The sequence below is a fragment of the Gossypium raimondii genome, chromosome 8 (assembly GCF_025698545.1).
Source record: "Gossypium raimondii isolate GPD5lz chromosome 8, ASM2569854v1, whole genome shotgun sequence".
NCBI classification, from domain to species: domain Eukaryota; kingdom Viridiplantae; phylum Streptophyta; class Magnoliopsida; order Malvales; family Malvaceae; genus Gossypium; species Gossypium raimondii.
In genome coordinates this window covers 47,694,144-47,715,183 of record NC_068572.1, presented here as the reverse complement: position 1 = coordinate 47,715,183, position 21,040 = coordinate 47,694,144, and the positions used below count along the sequence as shown (strand labels likewise).

General features: G+C 31.0%; 2 protein-coding genes across 6 annotated transcripts; both read left to right on the top strand.

The window, feature by feature from the left end:
- Positions 1-11,956: 11,956 nt before the first annotated feature.
- LOC128042893 (protein BLISTER-like) lies at positions 11,957-14,428 on the top strand. Of its 5 annotated transcripts, none has more exons than XR_008198416.1 (6): positions 11,957-12,109; positions 12,236-12,375; positions 12,476-12,532; positions 12,976-13,104; positions 14,024-14,109; positions 14,233-14,428. XR_008198416.1 is itself a non-coding variant. In XM_052634268.1 (6 exons), exons 3-6 carry the CDS (start codon positions 12,506-12,508, stop codon positions 14,234-14,236), a joined length of 228 nt encoding a protein of 75 aa, XP_052490228.1. In that variant the 5' UTR covers positions 11,957-12,109; positions 12,236-12,375; positions 12,476-12,505; the 3' UTR covers positions 14,237-14,428. The 5 variants fall into 5 exon arrangements, 2 of the variants coding, with proteins under 2 accessions (XP_052490228.1, XP_052490227.1); XM_052634268.1 differs by having other exon boundaries at positions 12,976-13,086; XR_008198417.1 differs by lacking the exon at positions 14,024-14,109 and having other exon boundaries at positions 14,110-14,428.
- An 886-nt stretch (positions 14,429-15,314) lies between these two features.
- On the top strand, positions 15,315-18,543 carry LOC105791782 (ADP,ATP carrier protein 1, mitochondrial). The gene is made up of 4 exons (XM_012620014.2): positions 15,315-15,475; positions 16,616-17,129; positions 17,223-17,594; positions 17,820-18,543. Exons 2-4 carry the CDS (start codon positions 16,626-16,628, stop codon positions 18,114-18,116), a joined length of 1,173 nt encoding a protein of 390 aa, XP_012475468.1. The 5' UTR covers positions 15,315-15,475; positions 16,616-16,625; the 3' UTR covers positions 18,117-18,543.
- Positions 18,544-21,040: the final 2,497 nt, after the last annotated feature.

The following is a 21,040-nucleotide window of genomic DNA, read 5'->3' as shown; positions in this document are numbered from 1 at the left end:
TGTTCATCTTTACTTTGCTTCTAAATTTCTCCATTAAAAATCCAATTTTTTATCTTTACTTTCTTGCGTTTGATACTTATGGATATTGTAACACCCCTAACCCATCTTCGTCCTCGGATTTGGGTCATGGAGTATTACGATAAAATTTTAAACATTTAACATTACTAGCTTACAAACATTCAATTATAATTACAAATAATCAAATCACATACCATTTATAACAAACATACACTTAAGGGCCTTAAACCGAGTTTACGGGGCCTTAAAAATAGTTTGAGAACATTCTGGGTAAATTCAAAACAAAAAAGAAACTAAGAAAAAGTTGAAAATTTTAAAAATAAGGGACACACGGCCGTGTGTCACAGCCCATACCGTGTGGACATTTGAAGTCCAGACACACGGTCGTGTCCTATCCCATGTGTCCATCTGTGTGTATATTCAAATTAAGGTCACACGACCGTGTGCCTGCCCATGTATGCATTCGATATAGGGTCACATAGTCATGTCTCAGACCGTGTGACAAATTATTTTAAGACACATGGCCGTGTCACGCACCGTGTGCTAGACTGTGTGAAACTTGCACCTAAAGACAATAAGACACACGACCGTGTGGTTAGGCTGTGTGTCGTGTGGCAGTTGATAAATGCCAAAAGTAACATGTTTTATTCTCATTCTTAATGCGTTTTTGGATGATTATTCGATAAAAAATAGTGAATTTTATGCTTTTAATCCTTTAAGTTCATGTTTCTATACTTAGGAGAGTATTTGGGAGCAAAAGGAATGAGAAACGAGCGAAAATCAAAAAATCGAAACAAGTTTCAGGAGCCACACGGGCTGGACACACGACCGTGTGAGCCACAAGGGTTGCCACATGACCATGTGCTAGACTGTGGATTTCACAAACTGCACTCCGTAAACGTTGAAAACACAATTTTTAGGTTTTTCGAGCATTCTAAAACCTATATATACCAAATATAAGAAGAGGGGAGTAAGCCATCAGAGAATATTGAAGAAAACAACTTGAAAAAACACTTTTGAAGCCGACTCAAAAGTAGATTTCCATCAAGATTGAAGATCTCATTTTGATTTTTCCATCAGATTAAGTAAAGTTCTTGACTTAGCATTTAGGGTCATAGATGCAAATCCAAATTTTATTCCTCCTAAAGCATTTCGGATGCCGAATGCATTTCCGCTCAAAGTACTAATGAAATGACAAAAGTTGGTAATAACATCATTACTAGTTTGATGGCAGCTAGAAGACAACGTCGTGTTTCTTAAATATTTTTTTTACTTGTTTGGATATATATCTATTTCTTGAATATTTATGTACTCTTAATTTATTTTCAATTTACTTGTGTAAAATGATTTCTTATACAACTTTATATTAATTGGAATATGCTACTTAACAAATTTATCCAGTGTGACATAATTATCACTAATTTACATACTAAGAACATGACATAATTATCACTAAGAATATAGTTTACAATTATATTGATACAATATTAATATTTATCAATTTTCACAAGGTTAATATTTGAAAATAAGGAAATTAGGAAATTTGTTTATTTAAAATTTCAAAAATATTCACTAATTAATTTCCATAATGGATGTTTTAATTCCTTGGTGATAGTGTTTTATTTCAGTAATTTTACTCAGTAAAGATTAAACTATTATAAACATATCAACTTTCAGCTAAATTTTACCAAACACTTTTAAATAAACAATCAATAGAATTAGTTGGTCAAACCAGCTACTGCAATCAGCAATCAATTATCAGCTGTCAACCAATTGCCAAATAGAATCTAATTAATAAAAAACACTATTTTGATTACCATAAATTTACCTTTTAAAAGACTAGGAAATGTTAAGTTCAATATTTCTTTTAAATCCACATCAACCTACTAACAAATTTTTAACTATATTAGATTTTTGAACTAAAACATAATATTAATTAAAAGATACCCTCATTATGTTTCAAGTTAAATCTTTCAACACGAAATTTCGTAACAATCTTTACTTTCCACTCTCTATAAAAAATATAATAATATTTTAAAATAATATTTATATTAATTACATTAATGTATTATAAATGTTATTATACAAATTTTAGGTAAATAAATTTGAATTTAAATTTGAATTTGAATCAAATAAATATAAAATAAGAATAAATTAGACATAATATGAGAAAATAATTTAAGTATGAAAAACACAAAAAGAATATAAACACAACATGAATATATGAATATATCAAAATTAATATGAAATAAATTATTAATGTGTACAATAATTTGAACAAGTATAAAACATTGGTGAAGCCAAAACCTTATATTAAAAGGGTCAAGATTGAATTGTAAATCCCTTGGTACTGCTCTTGGTATGAAATATGGACATAAATATGTCATGTTTCACAAACTTTTAGTTAAATAAAATTATTTTAACTGTTGAGTGTGACTCTTATTTCATCAAATTTGAGAAATAATCTTTCGGTTAAACTATGTTTATTTATTTCAATCAAACCCCGATTAGTCTAAATTATTTTATTATTATTTGACCTATGAATTTAACCTACAAATAGGCTCTTTTACAACATTAGAAAATATACCCATTAGAGATTAAAACTCAAAACACTTTGGAGAATTTTGTGTTTACGTTTTTCAAGTTCTTTTTTTTTTTTGGGTTTTGAGGTTTAGTTTTTATTTTCATCTTTGTATTCTTCGTTCTTTTGCCTTTATAGTAAAATTATCTTTGCCCGTGATTTTTTTATCTTCTTTGGAGAGGTTTTTCCACGTTAAATTTGTGTGTTCAATTTCTCAATTTCTTCTGCTATTTTTTTACTTGTTCGTTGCTTAATCGGGTTGTTCCCCAACAAGTGATGTAACAGCCCAATTTTGACCCTAATCGGAATAGTGGTTTTGGGACCACAAATTCAAGTTTGAAAAATATTTTAATATTATTTTCCGTGTCTATTATGTGTGAATTTGCTTGTGTGAAATTTTCATGTTTTAATTTTATCGTTTAAGTGTTCGATTAAATAAAAAGATTTAATCGCGTAAAATGAAAATTTAAGGGTTAAATTCAAAAGGGTCGAATAGTAGTTGTTCTTTTAATGTGAAGGATTTATGTGGCAAATAGACCATTATTAAAGTTAGTGGGTGGCATTTGACAAAAATGACCTTAGCATATATGTTAAATATTATTATTAAAGGTTAATTAGGTAAATGAATTATAATGTATATTATAATAAAACAAATGAAAAATGTTAGTGGATTCTTCATCCATCCACCACCGAATATTGAAAGAAAAAGAAAGAGTTGAAGCTTTGTTATATTCGGCCTAGGTTTGAGCTTGATTGAGGTATGTTTTTAAATCGGTTTTTGATAATTTTTACGTTTTTGAGATCGTTGCTTCGTGTTCTTCAAAACCCATGCTTTTATTTTAGAATTTGATGGTGATTTTGAGATATGCCGTTGATGAATGCTTGAGCTTTTGTTAGTTAATGCACTACACCAAAACAAACTTTTACACCGCTAAAACTATTTGCAGCGCTTCCACAAGCACCGCAAAAATGCCGCTATTGACAACGTCGCTAACGTTTACGGCGTTTTTAGAAATAAACGCAGCTAAAGGTCATGGCCTTTAACAGTGCTTTTCCCACAAACATTGCTATAGATCATGACTTTTAGCGGTGATCTTTTTACAAACGTTGCTATAGATCATGACTTTTCGCGGCGCCTTTCCTACAAACGCCGCTATAGGTCATGACTTTTTGCGGCGCTTCTCCCACAACGCCGCTATAGATCATAACTTTTAACGTCGCCTTTTTTATAAACGCCGCTAAAGAAGACGACCTTTAGCAGCATTTTTTTTAAAAATGCCACTAATTTTGGCAGATTTGTAAAATAAAATTTTTCACATTTTCAACCATTCTGTAGCATAGAAACCAACCAAAAGCAACAAATCTAAATACTATTTCAAATTAAATGAATGATGTATAATATAAATATCAATAAATGAAATATAATTCATATTATTCTTACAATAATGTTAAAAGTTAAAATGATAGAAATATTTATACGATAGTCTATGATGGCGGATGTTGCGACTGCTGAAACATCTTCATCATATTCTGAAGCTGTTGTTGGAGTTCGTCGTACTTTTTGCTCTGCTCTGCTTCCCTCGCTGTAGCCTCTGCTTCTCTTGCTGCTGGCTTTGCTTCCCTCACTGCTGCATCTGATTTAAGTTGTAGCTGGAGTTCTTCATATTTTCTTTGAACCTTAGCTTCTCTCGCTGCTGCCTCTGCTTCTCTCATTGCTGTATCTGCTTTAAATTGTAGCTGAAGTTCTTCATATTTTCTTTGAACCTCAGCTTTTCTCACTGCTGCCTCTGCTTCCCTCGCTGCTGCATCTGCTTTAAGTTGTAGCTGGAGTTCTTCATATTTTCTTTGAACCTCAGCTTCTCTCAATGTTGCCTCCGCTTTAAGTTGAGTAATTTGCTCAACTGTGGTCACTTGCATCTGAGCCATCTGGTCTCTTAACCTCTAAACTTCAACCTGAGCCTAACTCCCTGAAGGCATATATTGCTGTGAGCTAGATCCAAAATATTGGGTTGGGTTAACAAAAGATCCTTGAAATTGAACCCAACCATACCTTTCAAGACACATGACTTCAGTAATAATTCGGTTATCAATGTCGTCAAGATGAACAGAACTATCACTCGAAGCAATCACTTCGTAATCTGCCTTTTTATCCTTTAGTTTCTCCTAATAAATAAATAAAATAGTTAGGAACGCAATATATATTATAAAAAGAAATGTAACATAACTTAACAATATTTGCCTTACAAACAATGAATTAAACGATTAGAAAATAAACACTATAAATATTTAAAATAATTCAAATTTTATTAAGTAAACATACCATAATTTCTGCAGCTTCAGGAGTCATAGGAGATTCATCTTTCTTCCTATGTGTAATGTCAAAAAGCTGAAGGCATCCAACTTTCTAACCAAACGAGAGTTCCTACAATACAGTAGTAAAAATATTATTTAATGGAAAGTAATAATAAAAATTTGACACTATTAATAAATTCAAAATACATCGGCCTTAGCTACACAAGTAAAACTTTTCGACCCAGCTGTGTAAGTGAATTTTTATTTTTGCCTGTTGCTTTTTCCAACTCGTTCACGATCCTACGTTATAAAATTATTATTACGTATATAGTAAATACTATAAACCAAAATAATTATAAGAGTTTGGAAGTACGTAATACCTCTCCTTTTTGTGAAATATGGAAGATATTTGAAAGATTAACATGTTTTGTCTTTGAATTTTTGGTGAAATTGAGTAATTAGGGTTAAATTATGAAATTAAATTTTTGGGGGACTAAAATGTGAAATAAATTAAATGTGTGGACTTGTATGAGCACTAGGGATATTCGGCCCTTGTATAGTGTGGGTAAATTTTGTGTATTTTGTGTTTTATGCAATAGGGACTAAATTGCAAAAAGTGTAAATGTCAGGGGCAAAATGGTAAATTTCTCATTTATGTGTTTTTGGACTAAATGAATGTAATAATATTTAAACTAGCTCATTTTGAATATGTTTAGATCAAGAACCAAAGAATCAGAGCTAGATCGGGGAAAAGCCAAAGTCGTTGACTAATTGTCCGGTTTCAATTTTTCACTGTTCGAGGTAAGTCTATTAGCTATTTAATGTCATAAAATCAGTATATAAGTATGTATATGTATTTGTCCTTGATGAATTATAATTTAAAGTATATCGGTTGAATAAATTAAAAGTATGATTGGTTTATATGTATTTTTTTTAATGTTCGAACCTAGAGGTTTATACTTATATAGGTAATTGAACTTAGCTAAAGTGTGAAGGTATATAAGTATATACATAAATGTTATTGAATTTAGTTGAAGTATAAGAGTTTTATATATATACAAGGTTTGAATTCATACACGTATATACATGTATAAATTATTGATTTAATCAAAGATATGTATATGTATATATGTGTACTTAGGGATTGAAAAAATACATAGATATATATATGTAGAAACCTTTGGACTAGATTTATAAAATGTATGTTATATTTGTGTAAGTAATTTTGAATAAACATGTAAATATACATGTATATATATACTTTTAAATCAATTAAGATGTGTCATTATAAAAGTATATGCGGTTTGAGTATATATATATGTATACATGTATAAGATTTAGTTTTGAAATTTATTATTAGATGATATTTGTATATGTTAGTTTCGATTATGTATATATATGTATAATTTTAATATGTTCAAATGTAAAATGTATATTATTCAAGAATATTTTTAGTTAAATAGTATGATATTTGTAGTAGGATTTGAAGTATAAGGTTATGCATAAATGTGTTCGATTAATTTATTGAATTATCAAATTGGATTTGGTGGTTGAGTTTATATATATATATATATATTCATGTGTTTCAAAGATATAAATTATGAGTTTTGAGCTGAATATTTAAGCATGGAATTTATATACCTATATAGTTCGAAAATGAGTAATATTTGGGTGAATTGAGTGTTTGAGCTTAGTGCCTAAAAGGATTATTGTCAATGAGATAATTCAGACTTTACGTCTAGCAGGCTTGATGCCGGTGAAATGTTTCAGACTTTACGTCTAGCAGTCTTGATGCCGGTGAATCTGTTGAAATTGTGTCAATTGTTCAGATTTATGTGTTTGAAGATGTTGTGCATAAATTCGACAAAGGTGGTTGATATATATATGCATCTGTTAAGTGTAGTTAAAAAGTACATATATATACATATATATATATTTATATGGGTGCATTTGGTATAAGAAACTGATGAGTATTCTTATGTGCAATTGCGAATACATATATGTCTAAATATTTGTTTATAAGTAAAAGTTGAATAAGAATGCATTTGGTTATATGCATAAATATGAGTTAGGTTAAAAGTTTATGATCGATATATATACATGTATAATGAGATATGAAATGTGATTGATAAAGTTATATATATTCGATTGTATGTGCATGATAAGTACATATATGACTTTGGATATATGTATGTGGTAAATACATGTACACATTTGGTTATAATATTTTTAACCATATGTATATATGCATTCGCTAATATGTTTAAAGTGTATATATATTTGGTTCTAATATTTGTCATGTATATATGTATATATGCATTCGCGATTCATGTTTATAGAGTGTATGCATTCGGTTTTAAGTCTTGATAATTATGTATGTATTTGACTATGTGTAATTGTTAACATATATGGTATTTGCGAACTCGTTAAGAGTACAAAAGGGAATTTTATAATCATTTTTTTACATTTTTGATATGCTATAAACTTACTAAGTTGTAAAAGCATACTTTGTTTGTTTATGTCTTTCGAATTTATAGACTTAAATATCAAGCTTCAAGCTTGGGGATCGTCAGCAAGTTCATCACTCTGTTTATTGTCTCGGTATTGAAATGTTTAAACTTTAACTTATGGCATGTATAGGCTAGACGATATTTTGAAACTCGTACTTTGATGTATTGTAAATATAATTAATAGCCATACGAATATGACTTATTTTCTTATGGTTTAGCTGGATTGAAATTCTAAGTTTTGTTTTAAATGGTTTAAGTAAAATTTTTAATTATGCTTACTTATATATATTTAAATTCATATATTTATTTTATTATAATACATATATTTTGATTTGGAAATAGTTGTTTTAAACCTGTATTCAAACGAATTGCATATAAATGTTAAATTTATTTTTAATGACTGCATTGAGTTGTGTTTCGTACAGTAATGCCTCGTAACCTTAATTCGGAGACAAATACGGGTTAGGGGTGTTACAAGTGATATCAAAGCTAGTTCAATTTTCATAGATCAGCTCGTTCAGAGATGGCAACAAGTGACATTGAGAAGTTCAATAGTGTCACAAATTTCAATCTGTGGCAAGTTCGGATGATGGCAATTTTAGTTCAGAATGGGAGGAGCTTGATGAAAAGGCCTTGTCTGCAATCCAATTTGCCTTGCAAATAGGGTATCGAAGGAGGTATTGATGGAGAAGACCTCATCCGCCTTGTGGAAAAAGTTAGAATATCTTTATATGACTAAGTCTTTAGCTAACCGTTTAGTGTTGAAACAATGTCTATTTACATTTCGCATGAACGAATGTGAGCTTTTTAAAGGTCACATCAATCAATTCATTACCATTTTAAATGATTTAAATAACGTTGAGGTTTAGATTGACGATGAAGATCAAGCTATGCTATTATTGTATTCTTTACCCCCTTTATACAAGTCTTTCAGGGAGCCTCTGATTTATGGCAGAAACAAACTCTCGTTTGAGGATGTGAAGGGTCATTTGTTGAGTAAAGACAAACTCGACAATAAGTTTGGTTTGAATAGCAAGGGAGATAGGTAAGCTTCCGTTTTGGTAGCATCAAAGAAACGAGGCAAAAGGTGTCGCTATTGTAAGAAGTTAGGTCACTTCAAAGCAAATTGTTATAAATTGCGAAATAAAAGGGCAACTGAGAGTAAAGAGGATTATGTAGCTGGTGCTAATTTGACTGACGAAAGTGGTGATGATTTCTTGTTAGTGTCAACGAACAAAAGCTCCGAGCTTACGTCCGAGTGGATCCTAGATTCGAGATGTTCTTTCCACATGTGTCCCAATAGAGAATGGTTCTCCACATATAGTTCGGTTGAAGGTGGAGTTGTGCTCATGGGAAACGATTCATACATGTGTCCCAATAGAGGATGATTATTTCTAGATGTTCTTTCCACATGTGTCCCAATAGAGAATGGTTCTCCACATTGGTACTGTTAAAATTAGGATGCACAATGGGACGATTAAGACACTCTCAGATGTCAAGTATGTACTTGATTTACGAAAGAATCTCATCTTCTTGGGTATTTTAGACTCGAAAGGTTGCAAAATCAACATCGAGTCGAGCGGCATTAAGGTGTCTCATGGGGATCTCGTTTTGTTAAAAAGTAAAAGAATTGGTCGTCTTTATATTCTGGAAGGTTCTACAGTGATTGGTGAAATCGGACGTCCCTCGTCCGTTACAGAGTTGAAGTCAACTTGTTTGGAGCGGAGGCAACTTGGTCATAGGAGGGAAAAAGGTATGACTATTTCGTTGAAGAGATATTCTCTTTTGGATGCAAGTTTTAAAAATTTAAGGCACTCTGTTAGTGAAAATCAGACTCAGGTTAATTTTGATTTGGTAGTGTACAAGTCGAAGGCTAGAAGTCTTCTAGTTTTTAAGCACAAATTCAACTTAGTTCATTCCTTGCATAGTTCAAGATAGGCCCGTGGCGAGTTTTGACAAAGATGGCGTTGTGGAAATATGAGTCAAGGTGGAGATTTGTTGAGTATGACTTCTATTTCAGTCAAATTTGATAAATAATCTTCCAAATAAACTCTGTTTATTTGTTCCAATCAAACTCTGATTAGTCTAGATTATTTTATTATTATTTTACCTATAAATTTAGCCTATAAATAGGCTTTTTTACAACCTTAGAAAGTACACTCATTAGAGATTAGAACTCATAACAATTTTGGAGAATTTTGCGTTTACGTTTTTCAGGTTCTTTGTTTTTCGGGTTTCGGGGTTTAGTTTTTATCATTAATTGCTACTTCGTCAATCTTACTGATTAGTGTACCTGTTGTATTTGCTTCTCCTGATGGTTGGTTGAGTAACAAAAATATTGTATTTTCCGGTACATCTTTATGGATTGGATTAGTTTTTCTAGTGGGTATCCTTAATTCTCTTATTTCTTGAATCTATCCATTCTGGATCCAAAAATGACCCCTCCCACAAATTTTTCAAATTTTGAGACACATTCAATAATATAGAAGTATAAGTTGCCAAAATGAAAAAAAAAAAAATTAGAGGGGGGTCAGTCAAACTTCTGTAATCTGTAATGTAACTTGAATGAAATAAATAGAATTTGAATGATGAATGAAAAGAAAATAATAAAATCGAAATTCTAAATTATTAAATTAATAATTTATTTTAATTATACTTAAATTAAATTATTAATTTTCTATTTAACTCTAACTTAAATTAAATAATAATAATTTAAATTAAATAATAAAAAGTTCTAATCTTTGTACTCTTCGTTCTTTTGCCATTATAGTAAAATTATCTTTGCTCGTGATTTTTTATCCTCTTTGGAGAGGTGTTAAATTTGTGTGTTCAATTTATCAAATTCTTCTACTATTTTTTTACTTGTTCGTTACTTAATCGGGTCGATCCTCAACACTAACAAAAATGAAAAATATCTCATGAACTAAGTCACAAAATTACATGAAAACACATTTTCTCTAATTGAATTATATGGAAAAGTTATTAAAAATGAATAAAATTTAGACGAAAAATAACATTAAATAATTAAAATACATTACTAAAGATAACATAAATAACCAAATACACCAATATATACACACATATATATCTCAGTACTATATATAAAATGGTTGACTGAGTTGGTGTTATCAACTCGACATAACTTAATTTTGAAATTACTAAAATACCTTTACTATAAAAGGTAATTAATATTATTATAAGGGCATTCTTGTTATTTAATACTTTTATACAATATTTCAATTAAACATTATTTGAAAATAGAACATGAGACCAACAAATTTAAATAAAAATATCTTACCACTCCATCAGTAATCTTTTGCTAAAATAATTGTATAAATATTTTTAATATAAAATGTTTCACACCAAGAAAATTTAGTATACGTAAAATATATGTAAAAAAGTAAATTTATAAATTTTTTACTAAAAGAGAGTAGAACAGAAGTAAATCAGTGACGACTAATGCATAACATTAACAAGCATACGCTAGTTCTCTGCTAGCACTAAATTAGATACAATAAAATAAGACTTCAAATACTTTAAATACATTAAAAAATACTTGATTATATAAACATATACATAAAATAAATTATTAACATATAAAAAATATTTTTTCAATACTTTAAAAATAATTAAACTCACTAAAAATATTTCTCAATTTTTTTGTTTCTTCCATATTTCGATTCTTTTCTTACATAGCAAAGTACGGAATTAGCCTTCAAAACAATAAAATCACATTGCTTACTTGTCCATTCATCAATACAGTGGCGGCCAATGGCCCCTAAAGTGTAAAATTTTTGTAAATTTACATTATGGCTCGACTCTCCCAAAGTTTAAAAGTTTTATAATTTTTTTTATGTATTCGCCTCTAATATTAAAAATAATATTAAAAACTATATTCTTGATAAAAGTAATGAAAAATCTTCTTGAAACAGCTAAATTACTCTTAATGACTTTTAGATAATATTTTTATTAAATAATAATAAATTAATGTTTATTTAATTGTTTACTTAACATAATAATATTTTTAAGTAATATAATAATATATATAAAAGAAAAGAAAAGATGAAGAGATTTTATCATCTTTCTTCTTCATATTGGTGCTTAGTAAGAAAATAATTTTTTTTACCATTTTTCCTCTAAATTTGAAGTATAATGTATTTTTCTTCAAACTTTTATAGATTTCGAATATTTGAAACTTATTTTACATACATGTACGAAAAACTTAATTAATATACTTTTTAAAATTAAGAAATTAGTCCTTTTATTTTTTTAGAAATTTAATTATTCTAATTTTCATATTTTAAAATTCAAGTTAATCATTAATACTGTTATAATTTTGAAAAAAAACTCACTTGCTAATTATGTAAAATGATGTTGTAATTAACTTAAATCTAACCAAAAAATTAACAAAGTTGTTGGACTTAAATTTTAAAATCTAAAATATAAAAGGTTAAATTCTTAAATATAAAAATATAAAACTAAAATTTAAAATTTATAAAAGTAAAAATTTATCACATATTTTAACCTAAAATTATTTAAAAAAAAAAGGGAGAAGAGAAATGCATCCAGTTCTTCCGGTAGACGTAAAGGACGGTGATAAAGGCATGTCAAAATTTAGAAGCGCTCAGATCCAGTGAACCTCTAACTGTAATGAATTATTGCTTACGCACATCGGGCCTGAGCTGAGCAGGCCTCCCACTTTGTTCCAGTAAAAATTTAGCAACTTCAATTGCTTTTTTGTTTTCCTCTTTTACCCATATATTCTTCAGTTGCATTTTTCATCTTCTCTTCTCAGCATATTCTGTTTTGTTTCCTCTCTTTCTCTCTTTCTCAGGCAAATCTACCATGAATTCTTCGCTGGGTCTTGGCTTAAGGCGATGGTCGTTCTTTGATTTCTAACAATTTTCAGTCATAACAATTTTCCTTTCATTGTTTCTTATTTTCGAGCATCTTTCTCCATACAAGAATCCCGAGGTAAGTTTTTGTGTTTCTCTTTTTTTCTAATTGAAATTTTCATTTTTTTCCTTATTTGGTTTTGCATTTTTTTAAAAATTCTGTGTTCTTGGATTGACAGGAGCAAAAGTTCTTGATCGGAGTTGTTCTTATGATTCCTTGCTATTCTGTAGAATCGGTGAGTTTATTTGCTATTCTGTAGAATCGGTGAGTTTATTTGCTATTCTGTAGAATCGGAGTTGTTCTTATGATCAATGTTGCAAACTTTTGCTTCTAAAGATGCTTGCAGTGGGAATTTTTGTTGTTAGACTCCTGTAACTTCTTTTATGACTCTTCAATAGTCTGATCAATAAAGTCTTTATTTTCAATGGTTTTCTTTTGTTGCAAAGGATGGTGCACAGGATGAATTCAGTTTTATGTTGTATTTAAAAATGCTATGCTGTATTTTAAAATGCTATGTTGTATGTATGCTGATCTGCATTTTATTCTCTTGTGTTCTTTGTCTGGTGATGTTCAAATTGTTAGGGAGCTTGTTACAAATACTTTTTAAAATGTCAACAACATTCTATTTCAACGTATACCTTTTTTTATTCTTGCTATGTCTGGTGTTTGGTATTGCAGGCAGAGCTCGAGTCTTTTAAAATGGAATATGCAAATGCACGACTGGAATGTAATGCAGCTGATGAACGTGCTAATATATTGGCTTCTGAAGTCATTGGTTTGGAAGAGAAGGTAACAAAGTTTTAATGGGTAAATGTTTTCTTCCTTCTCCAATTTCATTCTATTCATTACAGAACATATATCACTCTTGATAATAATGCTGAAAGATCAGTAAGCTACCATGTTCGTATATGCATGGTTGTAATATATACCACGTGAAGGGTGTTTCTTGGACGTATAGTAGAGCTGTAACGTTTTTAAGTGCCAGTTTAACTTAAGTGGCTCTCTAGTCCTTTTTTATATTTGATTTGATCCTGTTATTTGCTTGTTTTATATGATATTATTAGCATTTGGAGTTTCTTACTTTATTCCATTGAATATATTTCTAAGGCCAAGTTTCATTTCTGAACTTCTAGTGCTAGCAGAAAAGGTTAGATCCTCCTACATGTTCTTGTTATTTGTATTCCATAGAGATTGGATCTATAAAGTTGCTCTCTCTCTGTTTGCAATGCAAAGTAAACTGCAGTGGAGCATTTCTACTATCTTCGGGTGGAGGATGCTTGTATATATCTTGGATTTTATACCATCCATATACTATAAGTGCATGGTTACATTCTAGAAATTCCTTCCATTCTTCAATTCTGGTTATAAATTATAAGTACGAGGTTTCAAGATATTTAAATGCACTATTTTTTTATCACCTGATTTCTTGAATTGTTTTGTATGTTCGTTTTGTTTCAAGTTAGATTCATATTTGAACCTACAAGAAAGGACCTCACTTTTTCTTAGCTTTACCGATAATTCAGTCTCAAAGGATAAAATAGTGTAGTATTGCTATATGGTCTGTATAGCTGACCTTCCAATAGTTGGAAAAGGCTTACATGTTATATTAATCTGTAATCCATATATAATTCCTTGCACCAGTAATCTCAGTGAGATTGTATCTTATACTTATGTTGTTACGAAGCTGATATTACCGATTTTAAAAATGTTTCTGGCATGTGAACAGGCCTCTGAGCACTTATGGCTGAATTTAATGGTGCAGCAGTCCCATCTGATTCACTCTCTTAGTAGCTTGTTATTGAACAAATGCAGGTATTGTAGCATAGCAATTTCTTGAGACACTTGAAGTTAAAAGGGGTTGCAGTTTTGGGGTTTCCGACATTAATAAGGGTTGTTGTCCACATTTTGTTTATTTGTTTGGTTTTTCTTTTTCAGTTAATCAGCATGCTTGTATTAATCCAGATGCAACAGTAGTTGGATGATGAATGATATAATTGACTCGTTCAAGCTTCTGATGGTTTTTGAACCATTAACAATAAGAAATGAATCAGATATGTTGATGAAGAATTGAACATGTGGTTTCTATTGGATTTCTTCTGAAATTAAGAAATGAATCATTTTTCATTTATCATTGCATTGCTTCATCTTTAGCTCAAATGTGAATCATTTTGCATTTTCTCTTCTGATGAATATTCCAATCCATTGGACAAATACACTAGTGTGATGTTGGAAACATGGATCTAGATTTGAAGTGTATGCCTTGGGTTTCAATATAAATGAAGCAGAAATTATATATTTAAATTTGATTTATTATATAAATGGTAAGAATGAAATGAAAAGTATAAAAATATTTTGAAAATATGAATGTTACATTTTAAAAAATATTTTATCCAATTTCTGTTGAAATAATGTTTTGATTGATTGTAGGTTAAACAGGATTTAACAATTGTTAATGTTATTAAGTCATATTTTGACGTCTTTAATCTTATATTATAACTCCAATGTTAAACTAAATTAAACTTAAAGTTTAAGTTAATTTTTATCACCCCCAATGTGTTATAATATTGTTCAAATTAGTAAAACATTTTAAAGGATTTGGTATGTAGGCAAAATTTCATACAAACATAGATAACGAAATTAGTCCAATTGAGTAACACTGTTAAACCTTCTTGTTAAACTGAGCTGTTCAGAAACTTAAGTGCTAGGAATTAGTAAAAACCAGCAGTAGCATATTTATGTAATTGTAATAATTTATTTTTAATTATTTATTATTGAAAATAAATATAATTGTAATAATTTTTAATCATTTATTAATTTTGCAATTGTTAAATAATTTTAAAAACATCTATTATATATCATTTTTAATCTAATATCCTTAAAAATCATTTTCTATTTTCACCTCACCGCTACAGCTGCGTTTGAATCCAAACATACACTCCACCGCTATTTCTAATCTCACTGCTACAATACCAATCTCACCGCTAAAATAACTAATCTTACCGCCACCAGTATAAAGATCATAAAAGCGGCAGTATGGTCCTCGCTCGCCTCTCCACAAAACCCGAAGGAAAAAGGAAAATCCTTTTTTCCTCTGTCCTTCCCTTTCAACGCAGACCGAAAGAGAAGGCGGAGTCCTCCCACAATCTCTTGTGGCCACCAATCACGCTCTACTCTTAAGGTAAAATATTATTACTCTAAAATATCCCAACATATCAGATCCGATGTTCTTTCTTTCTGCTGTTTACTTATTCTAGTTCCTTACTTTTCTCATAGATCTATACTACTGTTCAACTGTTAGCTTACTGTTCTACTATTCATCATTATTCGTAGATCTGTTATAAATTTTGTTTGCCGAGAAATGAATTTTAAATAATTTTGTCCACGTTTGATCTGATATGTTTTCAGCAGTAAATACAATGTTATCTGTAAAATTTAGTATTGATTCATTAGATCTATTGGTATATACTGCCTTTGAGTGCAATCGGTGGCCTGAAAATCTGTCCGATCTGCATCTGACTCTCACTTGTAATTGGATTCTTCCGACCTGTTGCTTTCGGTTATTGGTACTGCGTTACGAATCTTATATTTCTCTTGTTTGTTGCTTTGCGTTACTTTTAAGCTAATTCTTTCTGACCTTTTAAAATGGATCGTTTCACTCCCTTAAGCTCAGGCGCTACTGCTTACTTTAATAGGAGGCAACATGTTATGTAATTGTAGTTTAAACATTTTCAAACCTTTTCCTCAGAGATTTGTCACCTCATAGTGCAATACTTGCATTTAGAATACATTTACTTATGTTAGTCAGGTGATAGACTGTGGTTGATGTTTATTGTTCGTATCTTCTAATATTTTGTAAGATAGTAATATAGCAATCTATGAATGTCAGCTTACCTGATCTATTTGTTATATCTAGGACTGGTTGGGATGTTTTTAAAATGGCCATGTATTTCATTTGATCCTACGGTTTTTTGCTTGCTATTTATTAGTTGTAAATAGTTGTTTTCTGCATAATGCTAGTGTGATGATTAAATTCTTGTGACCGGGTTGCTTTTGCTTGTCATTTTGCTTCGTATTATTTTCGTCTAGATGTATATCCCCTTTAGTTTACCTTGTTGCATCTTTTGCTTGTGCTTGCTACAAAATTTTCATTCTGCAAGATATTTTGAGTTTTAGGTAGTTTTCATGGTTATAGCACTTTTGTGTCCATGATCTTACATCTGACTGTGTTGTCAATTTTTACAATTGATGCATTGATATGTTTGTTTCGAGTAGCAGACATTTCTTTTCATTTTTAATTGACTCGCCAGCTTTCTTGCAGGGAAGTCAGCATGGATCAGGCTCAACACCCAACTGTCATGCAGAAGTTAGCAGGGCAGCTCACTCGTTTTAGCAATTCCCAAGATTTTCAAGGGTATGATGGGTCTTTCCGTATGCCTGCTCTCTACCAAAGAAATGTTGCATATCAAAATTGCTCCAATGCTGCACTGCAGTACCCTATTGTCCGAGCTTGTGGAGTTACCAGTGACATGCCTATGGTTCCATCAACAGCATCTGCTATTTGTATTCAAGCTCCTGCAGAGAAAGGGTTTACCGGCTTTGCTGTTGATTTCCTTATGGGTGGAGTTTCTGCTGCTGTATCTAAGACAGCTGCTGCTCCAATTGAGCGTGTTAAGCTTTTGATTCAGAACCAGGATGAAATGATTAAAAGTGGTAGGCTCTCTGAACCCTACAAGGGTATTGGTGATTGTTTCAAGCGAACGATTAAGGATGAAGGATTTGCCTCTTTGTGGAGAGGAAACACCGCAAACGTTATTCGTTATTTCCCCACTCAGGTTAGCATAGCAATTGTAACTATTGTTTTTGTGTTGAATTAATTTGATTTGCTCTTGTGTTTTACACCTATCGCGTTGTTCCTTGGGCAACAGGCCTTGAACTTTGCTTTCAAGGACTACTTCAAGAGGCTTTTCAACTTCAAGAAAGACAGAGATGGTTACTGGAAATGGTTTGCTGGTAACTTGGCATCTGGAGGAGCTGCTGGTGCTTCTTCCCTTCTGTTTGTCTACTCCTTGGACTATGCGCGAACCCGTCTTGCCAATGATGCAAAGGCTGCAAAGAAGGGAGGAGAGAGGCAATTCAATGGCCTTGTTGATGTCTACAGGAAGACTTTAAAATCTGATGGTATTGCTGGGCTTTACCGTGGTTTCAATATCTCATGTGTTGGAATCATTGTTTACCGTGGTCTATACTTTGGAATGTACGACTCCCTGAAGCCAGTGGTTTTGACAGGAAAGATGCAGGTTAGTTTGTTGTTTGATAGCTATGTGAATATAAAATTGTTTTTATCCTGTGTGGTTAAATAATTCTGATTGCAGTTTGTTTATATGACAAAATTATCTAGTTAAACTGTTCCTTATTTGTATGTAAGTTATTATTATTTTTTTCACTCATTGAGCTTGTAAATGTTACTTCTGTAAGTAATGTTGTGACAAGTTGCTTTGTGTTTCCCTCTCTGATAATTGCAGGATAGTTTCTTTGCTAGCTTTGCCCTTGGTTGGCTCATCACGAATGGTGCTGGCCTTGCATCCTACCCGATTGACACCGTTCGTAGAAGAATGATGATGACCTCTGGTGAAGCAGTGAAGTACAAGAGCTCACTTGATGCATTCTCTCAGATCTTGAAAAATGAGGGTGCCAAGTCTCTATTTAAGGGTGCTGGAGCTAACATTCTTCGTGCTATTGCCGGTGCTGGTGTGCTTGCTGGATATGACAAGTTGCAGCTCATTGTGTTCGGAAAGAAATATGGATCGGGTGGTGCTTAAACTTTTGGGTATATTTCCCTTTTTGGTTCCATTTATAGGTTTAGATGGTGATGAAAAACTCTTGGTCCGGAGAAGTTTATTTTGGCAAAGATTTCGTTAAAATAATTCAGATTTAGTGGGGAGTTGCTCTCCAAACAATTTTTCTATTTTACCATGAAAGTTTTGCTTTAGAAAAAAGCTGATAAAAAGAGCAGTGACTAATGCCATTGCCGCCTCTCTGATTTGTTGGTTTTTATGAATTGAGGGGTACTTTATATTTGAAGTTCTAATTTCAATAATTGTTTCTGTTTCAAGTTGTTAAACACTTTGTTTATGGGAAGGTTTTTATACGAAGTGTTGTACCAAGAGGAAATGGGTGACAGCTGATACATGATATGTCACATGTATTTTATGTTAATGTTCAGTGATTAATTTTTAACATTAGAAATTGATGATAATTTTAATAGAAGGATTAATTTATTCTTTGATTTAATAAATAGGGATGAATTTGCATGTTATTTTTAATAGTAATTTAATTTTTATTATAAAATCTTAATTGTTATAAAATAAAGAGAGATAGAGAAAATAAAGAACAAAGAAAATATTTGGGGCGATAGAGGTTGTATTTTATTGCTCAATGGGATAAATATAATGCTTCTTCAAAATCTTTATTTATAGGCATAAGAACTATAAATGAAATAGAGATCTAATTTTAATCATTATTAGAATTTAAAGTACATCAATACTTATTTTGATTTTGATGGGCATTCACTTAATAAAATATTCATAGCACTCTTTCTTAAATGTCTATTGATAAATAATGTGCCTCGTTAAAACCTTATTAGGAAAATCCCCTGGGATAAAATCCTAATGAAGAAAAAGGAGCACACAATCTTTTGTTATAAGCTGTCTCGTTAAAAAAAATTTCTAGTAAAACCTAATGGGACTTGTTTTTAGACTCCCCCTAATGACAACATTACATTACATTTTTGAGTTGACTTATTTCAATCTTGTGTAGTAGTCTTTCAAATGTAGAAGTTAGTAATGCCTTAGTAAAAAAATTTGCTAAATTATCACTAGAACGAATTTGTTTAACATTTATATCACCTCTTTTCTTAGGAACATGAGTAAAGAATAATTTTGGTGAAATATGTTTCGTTCTGTCACCTTTAATGTAACCACCATTCAATTGAACTATATATACTGCATTATCTTCATATAAGATAATTGTCATCTTTTCTTGCAAAGGCAAATTACATATCTTCTGGATATGTTGGGTCAATAACCTTAGTCAAACATATTTTCGACTTGCCTCGTGCATTGCAATTATTTTTGCATGATTTGAAGAAGCGACAACTAATGTTTGCTTTGTTGAACATCATGATATGACAGTACCCCACATGTAAATAAATATCCTGTTTGAGATCGACCTTTATGTGGATCTGATAAGTATCTAGCATCAGCATAGCTGACTAATAAGGATTTTGAATTATTTGAATAAAATAACTTCATATCAATGGTCCCTCTGAGATATCTAAATACATGTTTAATTCCATTCTGATGTCTACGTGTTGGAAAATAACTAAATCTTGCTAACACGTTTACAGCGAAAGTTATATCAGGTCTTGTGTTGTTTGCAAGATACATCAATGCCCCTATGGCACTTAGATATGGCACTTCAGGACCAAGAAACTCTTCATCATTCTCGCAAGGACGAAATTGATCCGATCGTACAACCATCGAAGTACTCAATGGGTGTGCTTTATCCATGTAAAATTTCTTTAATATCTTTTTTGTATAAGTTGATTGATGAACATGAATTCCATCTTTTAAATGCCCAATCTATAAGCCAAGAAAAAACTTTGTTTTTTTTTCAAATATCTTTCATCTCAAATTCTCTCTTTAAACAATTTGTTGTATTTTGGAGCTCTTCAGGAGTTCCAATAATATTTGTATCATCAACATAAATAACAATTATCACAAAATTTGATCCAAACCTCTTTATAAAGACACATGGACAAATTGGATCGTTTTTGTATCTTTTTTTTACCAAGTATTCACTAAGACGATTGTACCACATATGTTTAGATTGTTTTAATCCATGTAAACTTTTCTTTAATCTAATCGAGCAATTTTCTCGAGAAACTCTGTATCCTTCTGGGATTTTAAATTTTTTAGGAATTTTAAGTCCTTCCAGGATTTTCATATAAATTTCGCTATCAACTGTACCATAAAAATAGGTTGTAACAACATCCATTAGATACATGTCAAGTTTTTCACGTACTGCTAGACTAATAAGATATCTAAATGTGATTGCATCCACCACAAGAGAATATGTCTCTTCATAATCAATGTCAAGCCTTTGTGAAAATCTTTGTGCTACAAGTCGTGTTTTATATCTTACGGCTGCACTTTTTTCTCTTTTTTTGCACAAATAGCCATTTATTTCCTACAGGCTTACACTTTTGGGTGTTTGGACTACAGGTCCAAAAACCTCACGTTTATAAAGTGAATTCAATTCTGCTTAAATTGCATCTTTCCATTTTGGCCAATCTTTTCTATTTCTACATTCTTCAATAGATTTAGGCTTAGGATCATCATTTTCTTTATCTACTTCAATAGCAACATTATATACAAAATTGTTGTCGACAACTATATTTTTCTAGTTCTTTCTTTTCCCTAAAGCAACATAACTTATCAAGATCTCTTCGTTATCATCATTTTCAGGTACCTGAATCCCTTCTAGGGTTTTATGATTATGATGACTTATATCTTTGACCTCTTCTTTGGAACTTGTCTCCATAATATAATCACCTTGAGTATTTGCTCCTTTCCTTTTACGATGATTTTTATCTTTAGAACCAATTGGTCTTCTACACTTTAGGCGTGGATTACTTTCTTTTGCACTAACAATTTGTCATATTGAGATATCAATTTGTATTGGA